Raw genomic sequence first — 19,575 nt, 5'->3', positions numbered from 1 at the left:
CCTTCCCGCCAGCCCCACCTCTGTTCATTCCCAGGCTGGCCCAGAGTGCTGCTTGCTTTCCAGACAGGTGTCCAGGGGAGAGTTGATGGAAAACAACCGTGGACTTGCAGCCAGTCCTGTGTTCAGCAGTATGATTGACACTCACTTCCCCCGTCAGAAGGAAATGTGAACTGCCACCAAGGCAGGTTCTGTTACTGCTGCACTGCCGCAAGTGCAGATACACCTGGGCTAGCTTGAACACCATTAGCAGGGAAGCTGCACAGATGCCAGGTACGTCTACACTAAAAGGGATAAACCAGAGCCAGCCCTGTTTCCAGGACAGGAGAGCAAGGACCCAGCCCACCTCCTCAGCTGGAAATCAGGCTCTGCCACAGGTGTTAGTTCAGGCTTGTGCAGCGCCCTCCCTGTCACTGCCAGGAATATCCTGCCTGCTGCAAGCAGCTAGCAGAGGGGAGGACAAACCGCTCCTGATAGTTAAGAGCCTCGCTGCTGAGTTTAGCTTTGCACAGAGCCCTCCCCTGCCCAGGGGTGTCTTCCCCTTACCCAGTCTCACATTTACCCCTCGCAGAGCTCAGGGCCTAGGCAGTTAGAATGGACTGCCCCCCCCTCCTTCCATCAAAACATCAACTACCCCGCCAGTGGATTAAGAGTGGTTGGGGTCAGAGACGGCTCTGTCATGGGAAGGGATCGCCCCTTCCTCCCTTTATTTTGGATGAGCTTCCTGACAAAGAGGCACAGACATTAATACAGGTAGGACAGCCCCCTCCACAACCCATCTTCCCCGGCACCAAAGCTGGGTACCTGCTCAGACTTCCCCCAGCCGCTCACAAGCCAGCCAAGCACAGCTGCTCCAGCCAGGAGACCTGCCCTCGGCAGCTCAGGGACCCTGCTGGTGAGGAAGTCAGAGCTCAAGGCCCCAAGCTACTTTTTAGCACCAGCTACACACACTGCTTCCTTTATGGTTTTTGGCATCCTCTTCCCTCACTCTGCTTCTGCTGCCCAATGAATTGATGGCGGGGGGGGGCTGGGACATTAGGCTGCCCCAGTTCCCGGCTCATGCTCCAGTGTCCCCTTAAAGCATCCCACTGGAGCAGAGAGGATGCGGAGCAGCCCCAGGGTGCAGACCACTGTAGTAAAGAGGCCAGGACACGTCTGAAGCATGCATTTCCCATCGCTAGAAGGAGATCTGCACAAGGAATCCGTGCCCATGATGGGGCTGGGAGAGCCGTTCTCCCAGCTGGAGCGCTTCCACTGGGGACTCAGCAAATAATAAGCAAGGAGCCTGTTTCCATGCAATGGGGCTGGTTCCCTAAGTGGGAGGTGCTGAGCTGTTCGCCCCTTGTCTCAGCAGCACTGTCCATGGGGAGGGGAGCTTGGAATAAGCCCAGGGCTGGGGGCTGCTCCCTCCCCCTCAGGCCCGGCTGGGCCCACTGCAGGGAAGAGGCTTTGCCCCACCAGCTGTCATGGGCAATTCAGTTCTCTGGTTGCTTGGAGCTAGATGGTGTTCATGGTAGTGCTTTGGCCTGACCCCCAAGAAAGGGGTCACATTAACATCTGAGTAGCTGCCCTAGACACCCCACTTCTAGAGCAAAGGGAGGGGAATGCCCTGGGGGGTAGAATGGGATAACGACTGCCTGGCTGGCCACGGTACCCTCTGTGGAGATCGCTTCCATCCTCCTGCATCGCAGCAGGCCCATAGCGGCTCCAGCCAAAGGCAGCGTGTCCCGGGGCTGGGATGGTGAGGGAGCCTCTGACTTCAGCAGCTTGGTTTACTGGATCACATACATTCCCCCGAGGTTCCCTGGACAGTCCCAGTGGGCCTGCCCCTGAGGAACGGGCAGAGGTTCAAGGGGCGAGGAGGAGAGTCGGATGGCAAAGCCTGGAGTGTGGCTAGGAGACGGGGGGGTGGGGGGCAGAAGGGGGGAGGCGGTGGAGAGCCCCCCCAGTCTCAGCATCAGCTCCTCTTCTTACTCGGCCTTAGCGTCTTGGTTCTGGTTCTGGAATTTCTGCTGGACGACCCGCAGGGTGGTGGTGAAGTTCCCCACGAAGAGCACCAAGAAGGGGAACCCACACATGAGAACCTGAGAGTTTGACGGGAGACACTAGAATTAACCCACCAGCGGGAGTCCGAGAGGCTGTATTGAGCTGGGATCTCCTAGGCCTCTAAGAGGGGCCACAGCCCATCAGTCCCGCTGCTGCTGCTCCAACTGTGTCGCTTCCCAGCAGCCGGACTCAGACCCGTATTCCTGCCTCAGCGCAGGGGGAGGGACTAGACCTGAGCTCCCAGCCCCACGGCTCTCTGCCTTTGCGGTGAGGGCACAGGTGGGCCCTTCACCCCTGTTCTGGCAACCAGACCCAAAGTACATGTGCCCCAGCCAAGTGGGCAGCAGGCAGCGAATGAGGAGAGGAAATTGCCAGAGGCTGTGATCCTTACACAGCAGAATGGCTCTCACACACACACTCTCTCTCTCTCTCTCTCATTCAGCCAAGCACTCAACTGCTGCTGGGAGGACGAGGGCTGGCAGCGAGGGGGAGGTGGGGGCAGAAGTTTCTAAGGCATTATCTCATTTCCATGCTCCAACCCCCCCACTCCAGGCTCCCTTTGCCCGAGCTCACCTGCCATTCCTTGCACTGCGGATGTCTGGCCAGCTGGAAGAGGGTGACCGCGTTGTAAAGCTGCCAGAACTGAAGGAGACGCGGGGTTAAGGGGCAGTTTTCATGGAGACTCATGTCAAATGCTCCTCAGCGAACCCAGCACGGACGTGTCCCAGGCCAGCGCCATGGGCCTTGCATCCTGCTGCCCAAATACCCAGCCCGAGGCACCCGACTGCTGGGAATGTCACTGGGACCGGGGGCAGCTCCGCCTCTGAAAAGCCCAACTCACGAGGCAAGAGCAGGTGCTGGTTTAAGTATTTAAGGAGCCTCGTTTTATGCACGTCTCTATTGGGAGGGGCCGTCCAGCCTCTCGCTCCCCAGCTTCCCGCACCCCCCAGGCACTCTGCTCGCACTAATGTGGCCGAGACTCTCTCCTCCACTGGCACCTGGGTGGTAGCTCCCCTTCCCTCTTGTCCGTCTCCAAGGAGTGAGTGAGCACCACTAGACCCATTCGAACTCCCGAGACGCCCGCTGCGGACTCACCTGGCCAAAGAAGAGGAACGGCAGCAAGAAAGTGAGGCCCCTCCACATCCACGACTGGAAGCCCTCTGCAGAGACGGGACATACGAAGGGGGCCTTAGAACACAGTGCAACAGGGAGGCTCTGTGCCATCCCGCTGTGGGTACGGGGCTGGATTCAGCCACCCAGCCTTGGACACACAAGGGACGCAGACATCAGGGACAACAGGACCCCACAGCGCCGAGAGAGGCTTTGGCTCCCAGGTGGCTGGCCAGGCAGGGCCGCCCGCTGTAGGAAACTGCCTTTATTGGGTGAGCAGCAGCTTAGAGCGCCACGGAAGAGGGCTGGAAAGCAAGGAGGGGTGCGTGTGGCACACTGGGGGTTAATGGGAGGGCTGGTCAAAAGTTTCTATCTACAAGAAAACGTGATTGCAGAAAATTTTATAAGGAACCAAAAACTTCCCACTCCAATTGGTGCCAGTGCCTCATGGGAGTTGTAGTTCAGATGCTCTGCACTCCCTTTCTCCTCTAGGGGCTGGGACCTCTGGCCGGACTACATCTCCCCTGATGCACCACTGCCAGGAACCCCTCTGACGCGTGCCCTCCTGGTGCTCAGAGGGGAGAAGCAGTGCGCCATAGGAGGTGTAGTCCAGCCGGAGAGCGACTGAGCCAGGTACCCTAGAGAACCATGCCCAGCGGCCCCAAGTGAGGTAGGCATTAATGGGACAACCCAGCCCAAGCCAGGCCGTAACGCCAGCGAGGGAAACACCGACAGTGCAACCAGCCCCGAGCGAACTGAGCTTCACGGGGAGAGCAGCGGGGCTGCTCCGGTCCCCGGATGGCTGGCTGTCTGCACTGAGTTTGGGGATGGGCCAAGCTGCCCCACGGGCATGAAGTCAGGGTCGGGGCCTGGTCGTCTCTGCTGCTACGCCAGCCAGCTGAGTGGTAGATTGCAGCGGGACACAGGAGGCAACTTACCCACGGTGAGATCCATGTTGTGCCTCTCGCCCAGCGCCCTCAGCCGGTACAGGCACCCGCTCTGATAGTAATACTGGAGGAACTGCACAAAGCCTGCAAGGAGAGGAGAGCTTCAGGAAGGGGAGATTCCCGCACAACTGCCAGCGTGCAATCCACTGGCCTGCGGCGCTTCCCCGCTCACCAGGCCCTCCCAGCCGCCTCCTTGCTCCGGGCGCAGTGCCCTACGCAGACCAGGCCGGCGCTCTGTCACCGCTTCCCGAGCCTGCAGCTTCGCAGAGCGCTAGGGAGGAGAAACCGTCTCATAGCTCCTGGGGAGCTTGCCAACTCCCCCCGTAAGCACTGTGGACCCAGAGGGCATGGCTGAAACAGGCTAACAGGAGAGGGACGCAGCCGCCAGCCTGCTGATCCAGAGGCTCCCCGCCCACAGCTGGGTTTCCAAAGCCCAGCAGCCAGGCTGGCTCCCCGCCCACGCAGGGACACTCACTTTGATACATGGAGAAGGAGAGGAACTGGTTTCGGAACATCTGGTACATGAGCCCATCCGGCCTGCGGAGGAGAAGAGACGGTGGGAGACGCTCAGGGTGTCACCACTGGCATCAGCCTGCTCTCTGGGTTTTATTTGCAAGCGTCCCACAGCCCCGGGTGATGTCAGAGATCCCCTGGCTACTCCCTTTGAGGCCCCCAGGGACCCAATTTAGGGGGAGGCTGGCACGAGCCCACCCAGGTGAAGTCTGTCCTCTAACATCCTCGCAACCCAACTGCGAGCCAGGGAGGAGAGGGCAGGAAAGCAGCATGATGCGGGATCCCCAGCGACGGGCAGCGATGGAGACTCACCAAGTCAGCATGACGCCCGAGAGGAAGGTAGAGACGTAGTGATGGAAAACCCACCAGCCTTTGATTCTGGGGGAGCAGAGAAGAGGGAGCTAGAATTAGACATCCACACAGGTGGGCGAGGCTCGCAAGGGAGGCGAAGGCCAGGCTGGCCCTCCAGCCGGGGAAGACAGGTCAGTAGCTCCCCCTGCTCACAAGGAGTGGAAAGAAAACAGGGCCAGGGCAGACCCTCAGCCGGCACCGGGAGGGCGCTGGCACCGTGGCACGAAGCAGGGACTGCTGTAATCAGTGGTTCTCCTCCCATGGCCCCTCCCCAGACACTGCCGACCCTCCCCCGGGAGCGCGTCACAATACTGAGCAAGTTGTTCCCCCAGTTAGCAGAGGTGACCCTAGTGGGGGGCTCTGGGAGCAGAGGCTAGTGCAGCAGGTGGGGGTCGGTCTGCTCAGCCTGGGCAAGACTGTGGCCCTGCTCACCTGGACCCGTTGGTGATGAGGATGCACTCGCGGATGGTCAGGGTGCAGTAGTACCAGACCAGCAGGAAGTTAAAGACGGCGTCCGTCACCCTGTCACACACAAAGCGGACGGTGAAGAGGGGGAGCGGAGCGGAACCTCTGCGGCTCCACCAGGAACCGGGCAGACCTCGCTGCAGGGCGGCTCTGAACGTCCCCCTACAGGAGCGTTCAGCTGCAACGCTGCTTCCCCTTCAGCCCAGGTGCAGAGCAACCACGTTGGGCTGAGGGTCTGGCCCACGAAGCAGCTTCCTGCTACCACGGAACTGCTGGGAACAGCCACGCCGGCGCTGGGGGAGGGAGGGATGTGATACAACGCAAGCTCTCTGGTGCATTCCCACTGCTGCTGGGAGGCAAGCTCTGGGATAGCCTTTAGGGGCACGGCGTGGGGGGGTGCAGGACAGGCGAAGCCAGCCCAGTCTGTGGAAACACGGGCAGGGAATGTAAGAGTGTGGCACTGAAACAACCTAAACCGTGAAGCAACCTAACCTGCTCACATAAGGTCAAGCTCCTTGGGAAGGCCGTGGCTCTGGAATACATTTTGACAAGCCAGGGGTCTGACCGCACCCCCAGATGGGCATTTCCAAGTCTGCGGTTATTTCAGCAGGGGTCCCCGGCTCTGGTCTCAGTGGGGAGCTGCTCCAGCCACATGGAGAGGGGTGGAAGCCTCTCGTATAGAAACCCAGATGCTGAGACAGGTACGGGGCGGGAGGGATAGCTCAGTGGTTTGAGCATTGGCCTGCTAAACCCAGGGTTGTGAGTTCAATCCTTGAGGGGGCCACTTAGAGAGATCTGGGGCAAAATCAGTACTTGGTCCTGCTAGTGAAGGCAGGGGGCTGGACTCGATGACCTTTCAGGGTCCCTTCCAGTTCTATGAGATAGGCATATCTCCATATATTTCTTATTACAGTGACACCGAGCGGCCAGGGGGTGTGCGCACAAAAGGGTCACCGACTATTTGGAGAGTCCGGATTCCCGAGCCAGTTACAGACCATAAGCCTTTGGCCCAGTCCAGCCATGCTGCCCCTTGGATGCTACATTCCTCACGCCTTCGATGAGATAGAAATTTACTGCAGGACAGGCACCAGGAAAATCCCACCCGACTGCAGGGTGGCAACTTGTGGAGGAGCCTTGTTCAGCACCTGGACTGCTCACCCAGGTGGTACCATTCCCCATGGCCGGCCAGCCTCAACCACATCAGAACCCAGTGGGCTAGCAGCAGTGACGCTGCACACCTGCAAACCGGATCCAAGCTGGTGAGATGTGACTGGCCCAGTCCATTATCCAGGATCCCATCTCCAGCCCACCAGGGGAACGTTTCTGCTCAAGATCATGTTACCTCCAGCAATCCTATTGTAGCCCCACAGTCCTTGAAGGATCCTATATCCTATAGGGGCACCAGTCTGCAGTTTGGTTCCCATCATTCGGGGATGGCAGCCTAAGTCAGAAGCTACTCAACCCAACACCTTCCGCGCAGATCCCCTGCATCTCAGCTAAGCAGTCTGTTAGCAGAGCCTGGTTTCAGCCCAGGAGATGGTCTCTCTTGTAAGGCTGCCCACGTGGCTTGGTGAGCATCTTGCTGCTGCCACAGACTCACCTGGAGTTGAGAAGGAACCTGCAGGAGAAGGAGATGATGAGCAGGATGATGGTGAGGTAGAGCTTGAACTTCTCGTACTCATCTTTATAAGCAAACCTGCAGGGAAGCACAGCGAAGGGTCATGGTGTGCAGAGAATAAACCCAAAGTCTTCAGGCAACGATCGGCTGACAAGGGCCATCTCCCACGGCTACACCTGAGAGACCCTGCGGCCGTACCAGCTTGGACCATGAGCTACAGGAGACCCAAGATGCTGTAGGGAAGGGTGCTGGGGCTGTTGGTTGAGCAAGTCTTGGATCATGCCCCAACATGGCATTGGGGGCACTGTGCTGCCAGAGGCTCCGCCTGCCCTCAGACCAGCCCCAACCCACCAACCCTAACTGGGAGGGAAGAACGCCACCTACTGAACCACTAACAAGCCTCTGTTTTCCTGGTAGGTCTCCCATCCAGGCTTGACCTAAAGACCCCTGCCAGAGGCAGGACAGTTGCAAGAACATGCAAGAGAAGATCAGGTGTCAGAGGTTAACTCTAGGGGAGGGAGTGTCCTAAACCCAGCCCTGGGACGGGTCAACGTGACCATCAGTCTGCCGGTGGAAGAGGGTCTCTGCGGATGCTGGGATTGGGAAGAGCTTGGCAAGGGTCAGTGCCAGACACGCTCGCGTGCCGGCAGAAGACGACCCGCCTCCCCAAGAGTAAAGGGAATTCTACTGCCTTTAAGCGGCCGCAAACAGATGGACAGCAGAGGGGCATTACTTAGCCTGCTTGCTGAGTAGAGTCACATTCACGTTCCCAAGCACCAGACTCAGGTACAACCTAGATGAGAATGGAAGAAGATGTGAGAACATACGCAGGAGGCACACAGCACCGCTGTGCCGGTGGGAGTACTTGAGATTGAAAGGGCTCCTGCTGCGTGGCTAAGGCGTAGCTATCCCACACGCATTGCATGGGCTTCAACGCCAAGCTTTACTACGCTCGTGCTCTACAGTGCCGACGTGCGTAGGCTTATTTGTTCCTCGGTCGGTCCCTTTGTGGGAACACCGGCTGGGACAGGCGCCCATCCATTTTCCACTTGTCAATGACGCAGACGCAGCTCTGTCACTAGCACAGCGGAAGGCGGCCTCTGCCCAAGGCTGCCTCGGGCACCCGCAGCAGTCGGGAGAAGTATGGCCAAGTGCAGCCCCCTAGGACCTCCCCACCCATGCTCACGAGGGTCCCTGATTGCCGGAGACGCGAACTCTGCACCAAAGACAGGCCACCGCTGTCACAACTGAGTCACTGGCAGGAGGATGTAGGAAAGTCACCAATGGCAGCCGGGGTATGGAGACAGGAACCCTGCACGTCACATTGGGCAAAATATGGGGCAGTTCCCGCCCCGGGACTGGGATGGTTCCTCCCGCTCTGCCAGCCTGCAGAGTAACTGCTGAATGGAAGGCTCCCTGCTTAACAGCACATTACTGATGCTGTGCAGGGAACCAGGAACATAGGCAGACCCGTGCTCCGCTGCCTGGTAACACACCCGAAACATCCTGCGAGGAACCTTAACTCCACCCGGCTTTCACCTTCCTCTGCACTTGCTACCGTTCCCCCCCCACTTTACTGCATTCAGGAGAGACTGTTCCCCTAGAATAAACATCTGTTCAAACTCCGCACTAATGGGCCTCTCGCCCAGCCAGCGGGAGGTCAGGCTGCTGGCCACGGGGCAACACCAGTGCACGCTGGAGAGCGCGCTTCGTGCCAGCGGTGTCCAAAGACACTGCTGCTCCAAGCAGCCAGGCCCAGGGGTTATACTCTGCTCTGAACTGGTAACTCTCCGCGCCAAGGCCCCTGGCCTACTCGGTCTCTGGCTGGTCACGCCGAGGTTTTCCCAAGCCCAGTGGAAACTGGGGGGCTTGGAATCTGAATCGGGCGGGCGGAGATGGAAAAGGAGCGATGAGAAATTAACTAGCACCAGCTGTGTATCAGGTCTTTCACTGACATCCTGATAGAGTCTGGGCAGTTTTTGGCTGGTAACCCAAGCACTCTCTGGTAACAGCTGCATAGAAGTCAACAGCTTCAGTCCTTTTACTGCTGGCTAAGACCCCAAGACCATGGGATGGCGTCTTACCCATTCTTCTTTGGCAAATACGCCTCCATTTCAAAGAAGATGCTCTGCCTCTCTTTGATGAGGCTCTGGATCTCCCGGATGGACTCTTCCTGTTCGGCGGTTATCGCGGACTTGCAGCTGGGGAAAGGAACGTGACTCGGTCTGACAAGAAGGACCAGCAGCTGCTGCTGTGTGCCGTTGTCCCATCGCAGCACAGCAGGAACCGAGAGATTAATTCGGAACTAATAGGGGGATGAAACCTGGGAGCTAATCCCTGAGTTTCAGAATGGCACCTAGGCTAAGAGGCAGCAGGGTGGAAACCAACATGAACGAGCAGCCACCAATTTTCTAAGCCTAGGAAGGCAGCGTGGGGAGTGGATGTCTAATGTGGGCAGGGGATGAAGAAACTACTGGAGAAAGGAAAGGAGGGTAGGAAAGAAGCGATAGCTCCTTCATCCTACCCAGCCCCCATGGTTCACCTACCCCAAACCATTCCTCCCCCAATCAGCACCCCATGGCGTAGGAACGCGGCTCACTACGTTCCCACGTGCCCTCCAACCAGGGCTCCGCAAGGATCTCCTTATGTTGCCCCACGTAGCTCCTTACTTTTTGAAGGCGAGAGACAGCTCCTTCAGCTGCTTCTTCTGCCGTGCAATGGAACTGGAGATCCCATCCTGCAGCTTGGTTAGTTCTTCGAGCTTCTGCTTGTACTGCTTATGGGCCTCCTGGCAATGGAAAGGACAGACAGCGGTGAGCCCAGGTGCCTCAGCTGGGAGCCCGTTTAATTCTCTGGGAGGCTGGGCTGGGGATTTGAGTAGAGGAACAGGAGGCAGGACCTTTGAGAACTATCCCCAGCTTCACTGCTGACTCGTGGCATTCGCTTGGGAAGCGTATTTGCCCCTCCATATGGGGTTGGTACTCCCACACAGAAGGGGCCTGGGAAACTCACTGGGTAAATGCTTAGAGACTGGCAAAGTGCGGTTTGCTTTCCTGGCCTGACGCAGCCTCTATAAGCAGTGGGAAGAGAGCCCAGGGTCTCACTCCCCGCACGCCAAGCAGTCCCAAACTGGGATTCAGCTTCCATTCGAGACTGGTTCTCACACACACCCGTAGGGGGCACTGTTCGGCTGGAATAAGCTTCCCCATTGTGTTCCACTGCTCCTCCTTGCCTCGCCATGCCAAAGGAGGAACAAATGGCTGGCAAGGAGCCACCTCGAGCTGAAGCCTAGACTAGACCTCAGATCCTGGCTTCCCTTCCCAGCATGCCACGGACCTGCTGGGTGACCTAGGCATCTCCCTCCCGCACCCTTCCCCGCGCCTCCATGTCAGACAGCGGCTGAAGCCTGGCTAGCCAGCTGAGCTTCCAGACCCCGGAAGCCAGAAGGGACGAGCCGACTCAGCATTTCCCAGCAGCCTCCCATCCGGACCAAGAGGACGTTCGCCCAGCTGGGACCCGACTGTGACCGAGGGGAAGCTGCTGAACTAAAAGCCTCCCTATAGACCAGGAGTTCGCGAAGAGCCCAGCATCCAGCTTCCAATAGTGGCCAGTGGTTCAGGGGAAGGTGTCCCTGTAACACCGTCTGGCCCAGTACTGTGCTGACCGACATAGCCTGGGGGGAGGAAGGAGCCCCTACCTTCCCCCAGCTGGTGATCGTGGGTTATGCCCTGCAGCGCGGCACTGATTGTCTTCGAAATGCTGCCCTGCCTTGTGTAGGTGCCATTCTCATTTTAGGTTTGGAAAGTCAGTGGTAGCCCTTGCCACGTCAATGCTTACCCTTCTCCTGAAAGGCTGCTGAGAGATGCTACACGTTTGACATTGAGGAACAATTCAGAATAGCACCTTCAACTAGAGAATTAAAGCCGAGCTCACCATTAGTCTTGTAACGGAGCGTCAGTTGCAGATCTAGAATCCCAAGCTCTTCAACAGCTTTTATCAGTAGCTCTCAAAATGCTTTAGGAAGTAGGTCAGTATCATTATCCTCCTTTACCATTGGGGAAACCGAGGCACAATGACTTGGCCAAGGTCAACCAGCAGGTCAGTGGCAGAACCAAAATCTCAGCCCTAGCCCAGTGGTCTAGCCACTACCTTTTGAATTACTTTTCTCTGTCCCCTGCAGCAGGGAGTCCCTCAGGTTAGTTCTAAACTGCTGAAAACAACTCTCCACCCAATTTAAATTTGCTGCCTTTTAATCTGCACGTTGTGGTGCAAGCAGACCAGCTTTGAGTACACTATCTCGCAAGCTGCTCCTTAAACGGCATGTTCTTTACCCCACTGCTTGTAGCAGGGAAGAGGAAGGAACTGAATCTGTTAAGATATTAGATTAGACCTTTGCCCACTTTTCACAAATTGGCCAGATCAAGAGCAAAACGAGGATCGGTCTCGCAGGAGCAGGTCGCTTTCCCAAGAACCAGACTGTCCCTTCTATTCCGAGGGTGAGGGAAGAGAGCAGATTGCACCACTTCTCCGCCTCCTCAACCCTTCTTCACACAGCAACTCTGGTACATTTCACTCAACCCTTCTGGGCCATGAAGTTTTTCCTTAAGGTCACTGCACCACGCTCCCCCCGTTCCCGCTCCCCACCCCTAATTGTGGGTCAGCACCAGGAGAAAAGAGTAGATGCAGTTGATTTAATGTGGGATCCGAGACAGTAAAGAGAGTTTAAGGAGTTTTTCACCAAGTGATCTGTGTGTCTTAACTCAACCCTGCTTCACTGAGCCTTCTCCAGGACGGGAGATATTCAGGGGGTTAAATAAAGCAGGGGTCGAGAAAGTTCTGAGACATAGATGGGAGCTTGCCACACACCCCGTCCCTTTCCCCGCAGCGACTGGGAGGAATCTGACTCCAGGATGGACTAAGGGCTTGTCTACAGCAGACTACAGGTGGGGGATTTGTAGAGTTCTAAAGCAGTCCTAACGCAAACCAGGTACCATTTAGTTCACACCAGCTGAGCCTATACAGGGCAGTTTGAGCGCTCTACCAATCACACCCCTGCGGCACTGTGTGGACAAGCCCCAGGAGCTGGGATAGAAATTTCAGTGCTCGGCAGGGCAGCAGTGACTTTGCACAGGAGAAAGAGCGGGAGGGTTTCTTGTTGACAGGCCATGGGAGGAGGTGTGAATCACTGGATGGGAAGCGTGGTTCTGAGTCTGGGTACCAGGCCAGAACGGGGAGAGGCGCACACACATGCTCTTGGTAAATCAGAAGGGCCTCAACCAAGCAGAGGGCTTGGAGTCCAGCACGTCTTGAGACACCAGTGAAACGAGTTGGCTGGGCTCAGTCAGGTGCCCCTACTTGCCCCAATCAAGAGACCACAATGCAGTTTGTGCTGGAGAGTCCCTGGTCTTGGAACGCTGGCGGGGGGAGGGGAGGGGGTAGGGCAGAGGTAAATTGCTGTAACCGCACAGGAAAGTTTGCAGCACTTCATTCCTGGATGTAACCCACGCCAAGCAATATAACCACCCTGATTTCTGCAGATCCCACTTCTCTGAGCCGCTTCCTCCGGCAGCGCGCCTCCGACTGGGAGTATGAACAACCAATGGGGCAGGAAACCCCCCGCTCCATGACTAACTCCTGGAGAACTCCCATGTACTCTGCTGGGGATGTGTTAGTGGCACTTGGCCACCTACAAATCACGGGGCACGACACTCAGAAGTTCGGAGCAGCTGTAAAAGCCTTGGCAGGAGCCAGTACAAACGAACACAGTACTTGGCAAGAACTGCAGTCATTCAAAGCAGATACATCAGCAGCCGGACGTCTAGGAAACACTGACAGTACCAGAGGCGGCTGTTTCTGGGCCAGGACACCCGCGGCTTTCCTGACTTCCCGCTGCACGAGAGGGTATTACGCAAAAGATCTTCACTGACGCCTAGTGTGGCCCCATCCTGCAATTCCCATTCATGTCCCCTCCCCCAGGCCGAGTGTCTTCCTAGGACAGTGGTTTTCAAACTTTTTTTCTGGCAACCCAGTTACAGAAAATTGTTGATGTCTGCGACCCAACGGAGCTGGGGATGAGGCGTTTGGGATGTGGGAGGGGATCAGGGCTGGGGCAGAGGATTGGGGTGAGGTTTGGGGTGCAGGAGGGGGCTCTGGGTTTGTGGGGACTCAGAGCTGCGGCAGGGGTGCGGGAAGGGGTCAGGGCTCTGGGCTGCGGGTGAAGGCTCTGGAGTGGGGCCAGGGATCAGGAGTATGGGGTGCAGGAAGGGTCTCTGGGTTTGTGGGGGGGACTCAGGACTGGGGCAGGTGATTGGGATGCGGGCTTACCTTGGGCGGCTCCTGGTCAGCGGGGCAGCAGGGGTGCTAAGGCAGGCTTCCTGCCTGTCCTGGCACTGTTGACCGCACTGCGCCCCGGAAGCGGCCAGCAGCAGGTCCGGCTCCTAGGCGGAGGCACGCAAGCAGCTCCGTGCGGCTCTCACCCGCAGGCACCGCCGCCCCGCCAGTTCCCATTGACCGGTTCCCGGCTAATGAGAGTGTGGAGCCAGTGCTTGGGGCGGGAGCAGTGTGCGGAGCCCCATGACGCACCCGCCTAGGAGCCGGACCTGCTGCTGGCCGCTTCCGGGGCACAGCGCAGTGTCAGAACAGGTAGGGACTAGCCTGCCTTAGCCGGGCAGCACTGCCGACAGGACTTTTAATGGCCCGGTCGACGGTGCTGACCAGAGCCACCGTGACCCAGTGCCTGACATTCTGCGACCCAGTATGGGTCGTGACCACAGTTTGAAAACCACTGTCCTGGAGTGTAACCTCTTCCCTAGTCACAGCAACGGATGCCCAGTCTGTAATCACGGCCCTGACAGTGGTTAGTCATCTGTGGTCGCAGCTCCGGGACAAGTTGAGTCCTGGGGTAATAAAGTACAGCTCCACTGATGACAGCTCTGACTTTAGCCCTGTGCGCCCCGCCAGGGACCGGGAACATTGGGCAATCGGTGGTAAGGTTCATTGCACTTTGCACTGGGGATTCCTAGCAGGAGGCACAACGTCTAACTCCTCCGTGTAGTCGCAGCAGAAGCGAATTTTTACTGTCACTAATTTCAACTATTAAAGAGGCAGGATGGTCCTAGGGATTAGGGCACTAGCTAGGACTTGGAAAGCTCAGGTTCTGTTCCCCGCTATGCCACAGACTTGTGTGTGGCCTTGGGCAAGTCACTTAGTCTCGTCGTGCCTCAGTTTCCCCATCTATGAAGTGGTACCTCCCTACCTCACAGCGGTGAAGATTAAAGATTATGAGGTGCTCAGATACTAGAGTGACAGGGGACCTAAAATAGATAAAACTTTGTACTGAAAGGTGTCATAAATATGCCATTTCATCTACTACACCTCTACCCCGATATAACGCTGTCCTCGGGAGCCAAAAAAATCTTACCAAGTTATATCAAACTTGCTTTGATCTGCTGGAGCCCGCCCCCCCAGAGCACTGCTTTACTGTGTTATATCCGAATTCGTGTTATATCGGGGTAGAGGTGTATTTGGTAGAACATATCCGCTACTAGCTGTGAGGCAAGGAAATTATATCCCATTTCGCACAGGACACACTGACTTACCCCAGGACACACAGGTAGTCTGCAGCGGAGCCAAAACTCCACCCAGGTCTCCCAAGTCCTCGTCTAGTGTTCTTATACCACATCCCTCTTGTAGAACACAGCACTACATATGCCATGCAAACCAGCTTTATTGTTCTAGGGTGGGATTTCTAAAAGCAGCACGTGTTGCTCCATCACTGAGATGACTTTGAGTCTGATCTCTTTCTAGTCTTAATAAATCTTGTTCTGTCAAGGCCACTAGAGTGACTGATTAGGAATTTCACAGGCTGTCCCAAGAGGGAAAAAGCCATCAGCATCTGAGACGAGCCGGTGAAGAAAGGATGTTTTGAGTATACGCAATACTCATGGTCTCCATCAAAAGGACATAGACAGAGGAATCTTCTCCCAGGAAGCAGGTCACTGGTAGATCTCCAATCTAAGTGACACCGGAACCAACCAAGTACCATGGACAAGAACCAAGTGGAGAGGAGAACATTGTATGGAGAACATCATACATGACAGTAGGTGTAGTATAAATCACACCAGGCAGTGGGGCAAACACACTGTAGTGTATTCACTCCACAGTGAACACGTTAAAGCATTCCATCATTTACCGAAAGGAAAACAGTCACGAGGCAGGAGCCTACCAGTATAACAGATGCAGACAACAGCCTTCTGAAAGAGACCTTAAAATGATGCTGTTTCCTTTCCAGCTGCCTCCACACGAGATGTAAATCCCAAACAGCTCAGCCCAAAAAGACACGAGGGCTTCCGCAGCCAATGAGACTGTTTAGTCCCGGTTGTCAAGGACACCCGCTAACCACTATGCGACAAAGCAGGAGAGACACAGCAAAGGAAGTGTGAACAGGGATGGGGAAGGTCACCAGCACTCCACTGATCACTGACTGACAAAGTGTACGGGAGGAAAACCGACGGCCAAACATGGTGGACACAGTTACCGAATGATAAGCTCAAGCAGCCATTAAATCCTCCTGTTTCCCACAGACAGGGATACAACCTGGGGGCTGAAAGGCTCTCTGCTATTTCACCTCTATTCATTTCTTCTTCTCCCCTTGCCTGAGATCACACCTCCAGGTTTTGACAATAGATTATAAGAGTCACTGAGTCATAATTCACTCTGCAGCCAATGGTGGCAGAGTAAGGACATCACTGGGGCAGCAGCATTATACTTCCATTAAAGGCCACCATTCCCCCCACCCCCTACCATGGCATTAATAAAGTCAAGATCAAAATTCCCTCCAGACTAGAAGCTTGGCAGGACCATTTCTCACTATGCATTTATATAGTCCCCCGCACAGCAGAGCCCTGATCCCAATGGGTGACTACTGAGGTAGAATGATTAATATTCGATATAAAAATAAACGAGAATAGAGGCCCAAAATGGCCACGCTTACATGTCTTGACTATCTGTTTTTCCTCCAGAGCCAGAGATTACAGATTGTTGTTTTAAATAAGTTCTTTTGCAGATGTTTAGCTCAGTTGAGGCAAGAACCTTTGGCAACATACAAAATAACGGAGACTAGAGCTATTCCAAAACCAGCGGCTATTCGTGTATCACATCCACCCTGAACAATACGGGGCTGGATGAATACCTCTCCAAAGGCAGTGCCACATCACACCAGCACTCATGGCCTGTACAGACTGCCTGTTGGGAGACTCTACGGAGCCGGGCACTAGCCTATGAAACCGTTAATTGTTGGTGATCTGGTTGCCTTACTGCCTCTGCTCCCACACAACACAACGGTTGTGATCAGTGGAAGCGCCAGAGTCCCCAGGGACTCAAACAGGATGGGGATGCCAACAAGGTATTTTTAGTGGAGGGTCCTCAACTCCAAGATGTATGTCTCCCTCTGTCCCCCAGAGCTTGGGTGTACCACCCTTCTGGGCACAGTGCGAGGGCCAGCCTTCCGCAGGGACATGTAGGGCAGGGTTGAGAGGCTGTGGGTGGCAGCCAGGCGTGCTATGCCATCGTCACTGCCACAATCGCTGGGTTCTAGGCCGGCAAGTCACATCTTGTGTCCCACGTGAGAGTCAGGGATCCGTTATCGGTGTCTTACCCAGGCGGTAGGTTTGAAGAAGCTTTGTGAAGCCCCCAGAGCTTGGAGAGGCTGCTGGGTTCTGCTGGGGCCCAGTGGCTGCTTCCCACGTGCACCTGCTGCCCCATGCCAGGGAGAGGCCACACTCCGGTCTCCTCGCCCCCCTGCTGGGCCTGCAGCCTGGAGCCCAGCGCTGGGTTCTCCCAGCCCATCATGGGGGGGGGAGAAAGGGGACAGGCCTGGAGACGGGCGGTCTGTGGCCACCCCAGGCAGGGGCACAGGACCCTCTAGGGTGACCAGATGTCCTGATTTTATAGGGACAGTCCTGATTTTTGGGTCTCTTATATAGGCTCCTATTACCCCCCACCCCGATTTTTCACATTTGCTGTCTGGTCACCCTAGGACCCTCCCTCAGCACCAAGCAGCACCGCGCCAGGGCACTCGGGGGGCAGCTAAAAAACAGGTCTGAGCCTGAGGGAGCCGAGACATTATCCAGCCCCTGCGGGCCAGTGCGCCGCCCGCCGGGCCCCCACCACCTCATTGCACGTGCAGCCCCCCCGGCACCTGCCCCCGGCGAGCCCCGCCCCCGGCACCTGCACGTGCTGGAAGCCGCCCTGCAGCTCCTCCCAGTCCCGCAGACACTCGCTGACCGAGGCCGGGAGGCTCATGGCGGCACCGGCGGGGTGACGGGGCGGCACGAACCGGCAGCGCCGCTCGGCTCTCAGCGGCCTCCGGACAGGGGCACTTCCGGGACCCGCCGCGACCAATCGGCACGGGGGTGCGGCCGGCGCCGTCCTGACGTCACAACCAATCGGCGCTCGGGGGCGGCGCTTTCGAACGGCGCGCGGCGGTGGAGCGGGGGGAAGGTGGCGGGAGCAGCCTGGGGCGGCGTTGGGGGGAGGGGCCCGGGGGAGCAGCCGGGGGGGGCAGCGTTGGGGTGACCCGGGGGAGGCGTTGGGGGGGGCGGCGTTGGGGGGAGGGGCCCGGGGGAGCAGCCGGGGGTGGCCTTGGGGGGGGACCCAGGGGAGCAGCCGGGGGGCAGCATTGGGGTGACCCGGGGGAGGCGTTGGGGGAGCAGCCCAGGGGGCGTCGTCTGGGGGACCCAGGGGAGCAGCCGGGGGTGGTGGTGTTGTGGGGTGACCTGGGGGAGCAGCCTCGATGGGGGCATATCTAGGGGGATATTTCCTTCCTTTCCCTTAGGGTCAGTCACAGATTTTCTCAGTTCTAATCAGTCTGAAGTGATCGATGCTGATAAGTCTGAATTTGAAAAACACAACTGACATCGATCACAGACTGCAGGTGGCTGGCCTCTGATTTTACATCCCAGATGGCATCTCCAGCCGCACAGTGCCCCTAACTTGGGCTTTGGCATAGCACAGAAGCAGATGGTACACAGCACCACAGAAGCAACCTCTTCTTAGTATCTTGGGTTTTCCTTTCTACTTGTTCCTGTGAAGTCCTAGCCTGGCCTGACCCGACCCTCCTGACCTTGGGAGACCCCATGAGAGCAAAGCCCAAAGCGCATTGACTACTCTTAAGTACTGTCCTTAAAATAAACAGACAAATAACCTCCCTATGAATCCAGCTGATGAAACCTGAGCTTCTGCTCCTCCTCATTTAGAGGCCACAAGGCACCAGTTTAACAATAGACTTTGTACCTCCAACTGTACAGACCTTCCTGATTTTTGACTGAGAGTTGCTGTGACTCATCCATAAAAGATTTGCCTTCCATTTAACAGTAATACAATCTGTGAGGCTCAAGAGGTGGTGGGGTATTTATCTCTAGGGCCAGACCAAAAGCATGCTGAAACCAATGGAAATCTTCCCATTGATCTCAATGGGCTTTGGCCCGGTCCCTTATACCACACAGTGTCTGAGGCCCAGATCCTCAGATGTATTTAGGCACCTAACTCCCAGTGATTTCAAAATCAATAAAATCATCACCACTTTATAGGTCACACGTGGTCTAGATTCTTCCCTTCTTCCTCTGAGCCTGCTGGGGATTTTGTATTCCTTCTCCATCATCTGCCTTCTTTTCTTTCCCTGTTGTTTTCCTTGTGGCTGTGGCTATATCTGCAGCCCCCCTCACCCCCAATGTGTTATTTTGATGTTCTTGTTAGATGAGAGTTATTTTTTTAATGTGAGGAAATTGTTCAGATCCCTGTGCAGTGTTTGCGAGGATCTTGGATGTTCTTTCCTTGCTTATTTTCCTCGTAGGGTGCTAACTTCATCCACTGTTTGCCCTTCCATTGTAAATCAGCACGTGCCTTCGGCACTACATACAGGGCTCGCTTCTGGAAATCCTTCTGGAGGAACATTGAAATCAGTACATTTGAGATACTAATGCAAGTAGAAGCCTTAGGGCTGGAATAGTCAAAGGAGTCTAAGAGAGTTAGGTCTCCAAACGCCATTGAAATACAATGAGAGATGAGTGTCTAACTCCCTGGGGCCCCTTTGAAAATCCAGTCTATACATTTGCTCCAGGGCAGATTGGAAGACTGCACAAGCCTTGTGGCCCTGTAAGGCAAGGAAAGAATAGTAAGTAAGTCCTTTATTGAGACGTGCCACCAAGTGGTTAGTGCTTGGAACTGAATGTCAGGCAGCCTGAGTCCTAGTTCCACCTGTCCCTGAGGGTATAAACAGCAGTTAAACCTCCGCAGCTGCCCCGGGTCAGGTGACTTGGGCTTGCTCAGGCTGTGGTGCTGTAAAACTGTTCTGTAGATGTTTGGGCTTGGCCTAGAGTCGGAGCTCTGGGGCCTAGTGAGGCAGGAGGGTCCGAGAGCCCAAGCTCCAGCCCGAACCCAAATGTCTACATCGCAGTTAAACAGCCCTGCAGCCCAAGTGCCGTGAGCCCAAGTCAGCTGACATATTGCAGCATAGCCATACCTTCACTC

General features: G+C 56.3%; 1 protein-coding gene across 1 annotated transcript; it reads right to left on the bottom strand.

Moving 5' to 3' along the window:
• Positions 1-667: 667 nt before the first annotated feature.
• TMEM120A (transmembrane protein 120A) lies at positions 668-17,425 on the bottom strand. The gene is made up of 12 exons (XM_054008506.1): positions 17,275-17,425; positions 9,717-9,835; positions 9,132-9,248; positions 7,781-7,840; positions 7,030-7,125; positions 5,397-5,486; positions 4,926-4,991; positions 4,576-4,637; positions 4,092-4,184; positions 3,139-3,203; positions 2,617-2,685; positions 668-2,081 (listed from the first exon to the last, which is right to left on the bottom strand). Exons 1-12 carry the CDS (start codon positions 17,347-17,349, stop codon positions 1,968-1,970), a joined length of 1,026 nt encoding a protein of 341 aa, XP_053864481.1. The 5' UTR covers positions 17,350-17,425; the 3' UTR covers positions 668-1,967.
• Positions 17,426-19,575: the final 2,150 nt, after the last annotated feature.

The sequence above is a fragment of the Malaclemys terrapin genome, chromosome 18, assembly GCF_027887155.1.
Source record: "Malaclemys terrapin pileata isolate rMalTer1 chromosome 18, rMalTer1.hap1, whole genome shotgun sequence".
Classification (NCBI taxonomy): domain Eukaryota; kingdom Metazoa; phylum Chordata; order Testudines; family Emydidae; genus Malaclemys; species Malaclemys terrapin.
Note: the sequence above shows the minus strand (reverse complement) of the source record. Positions and strands in the feature narration are given on the sequence as shown.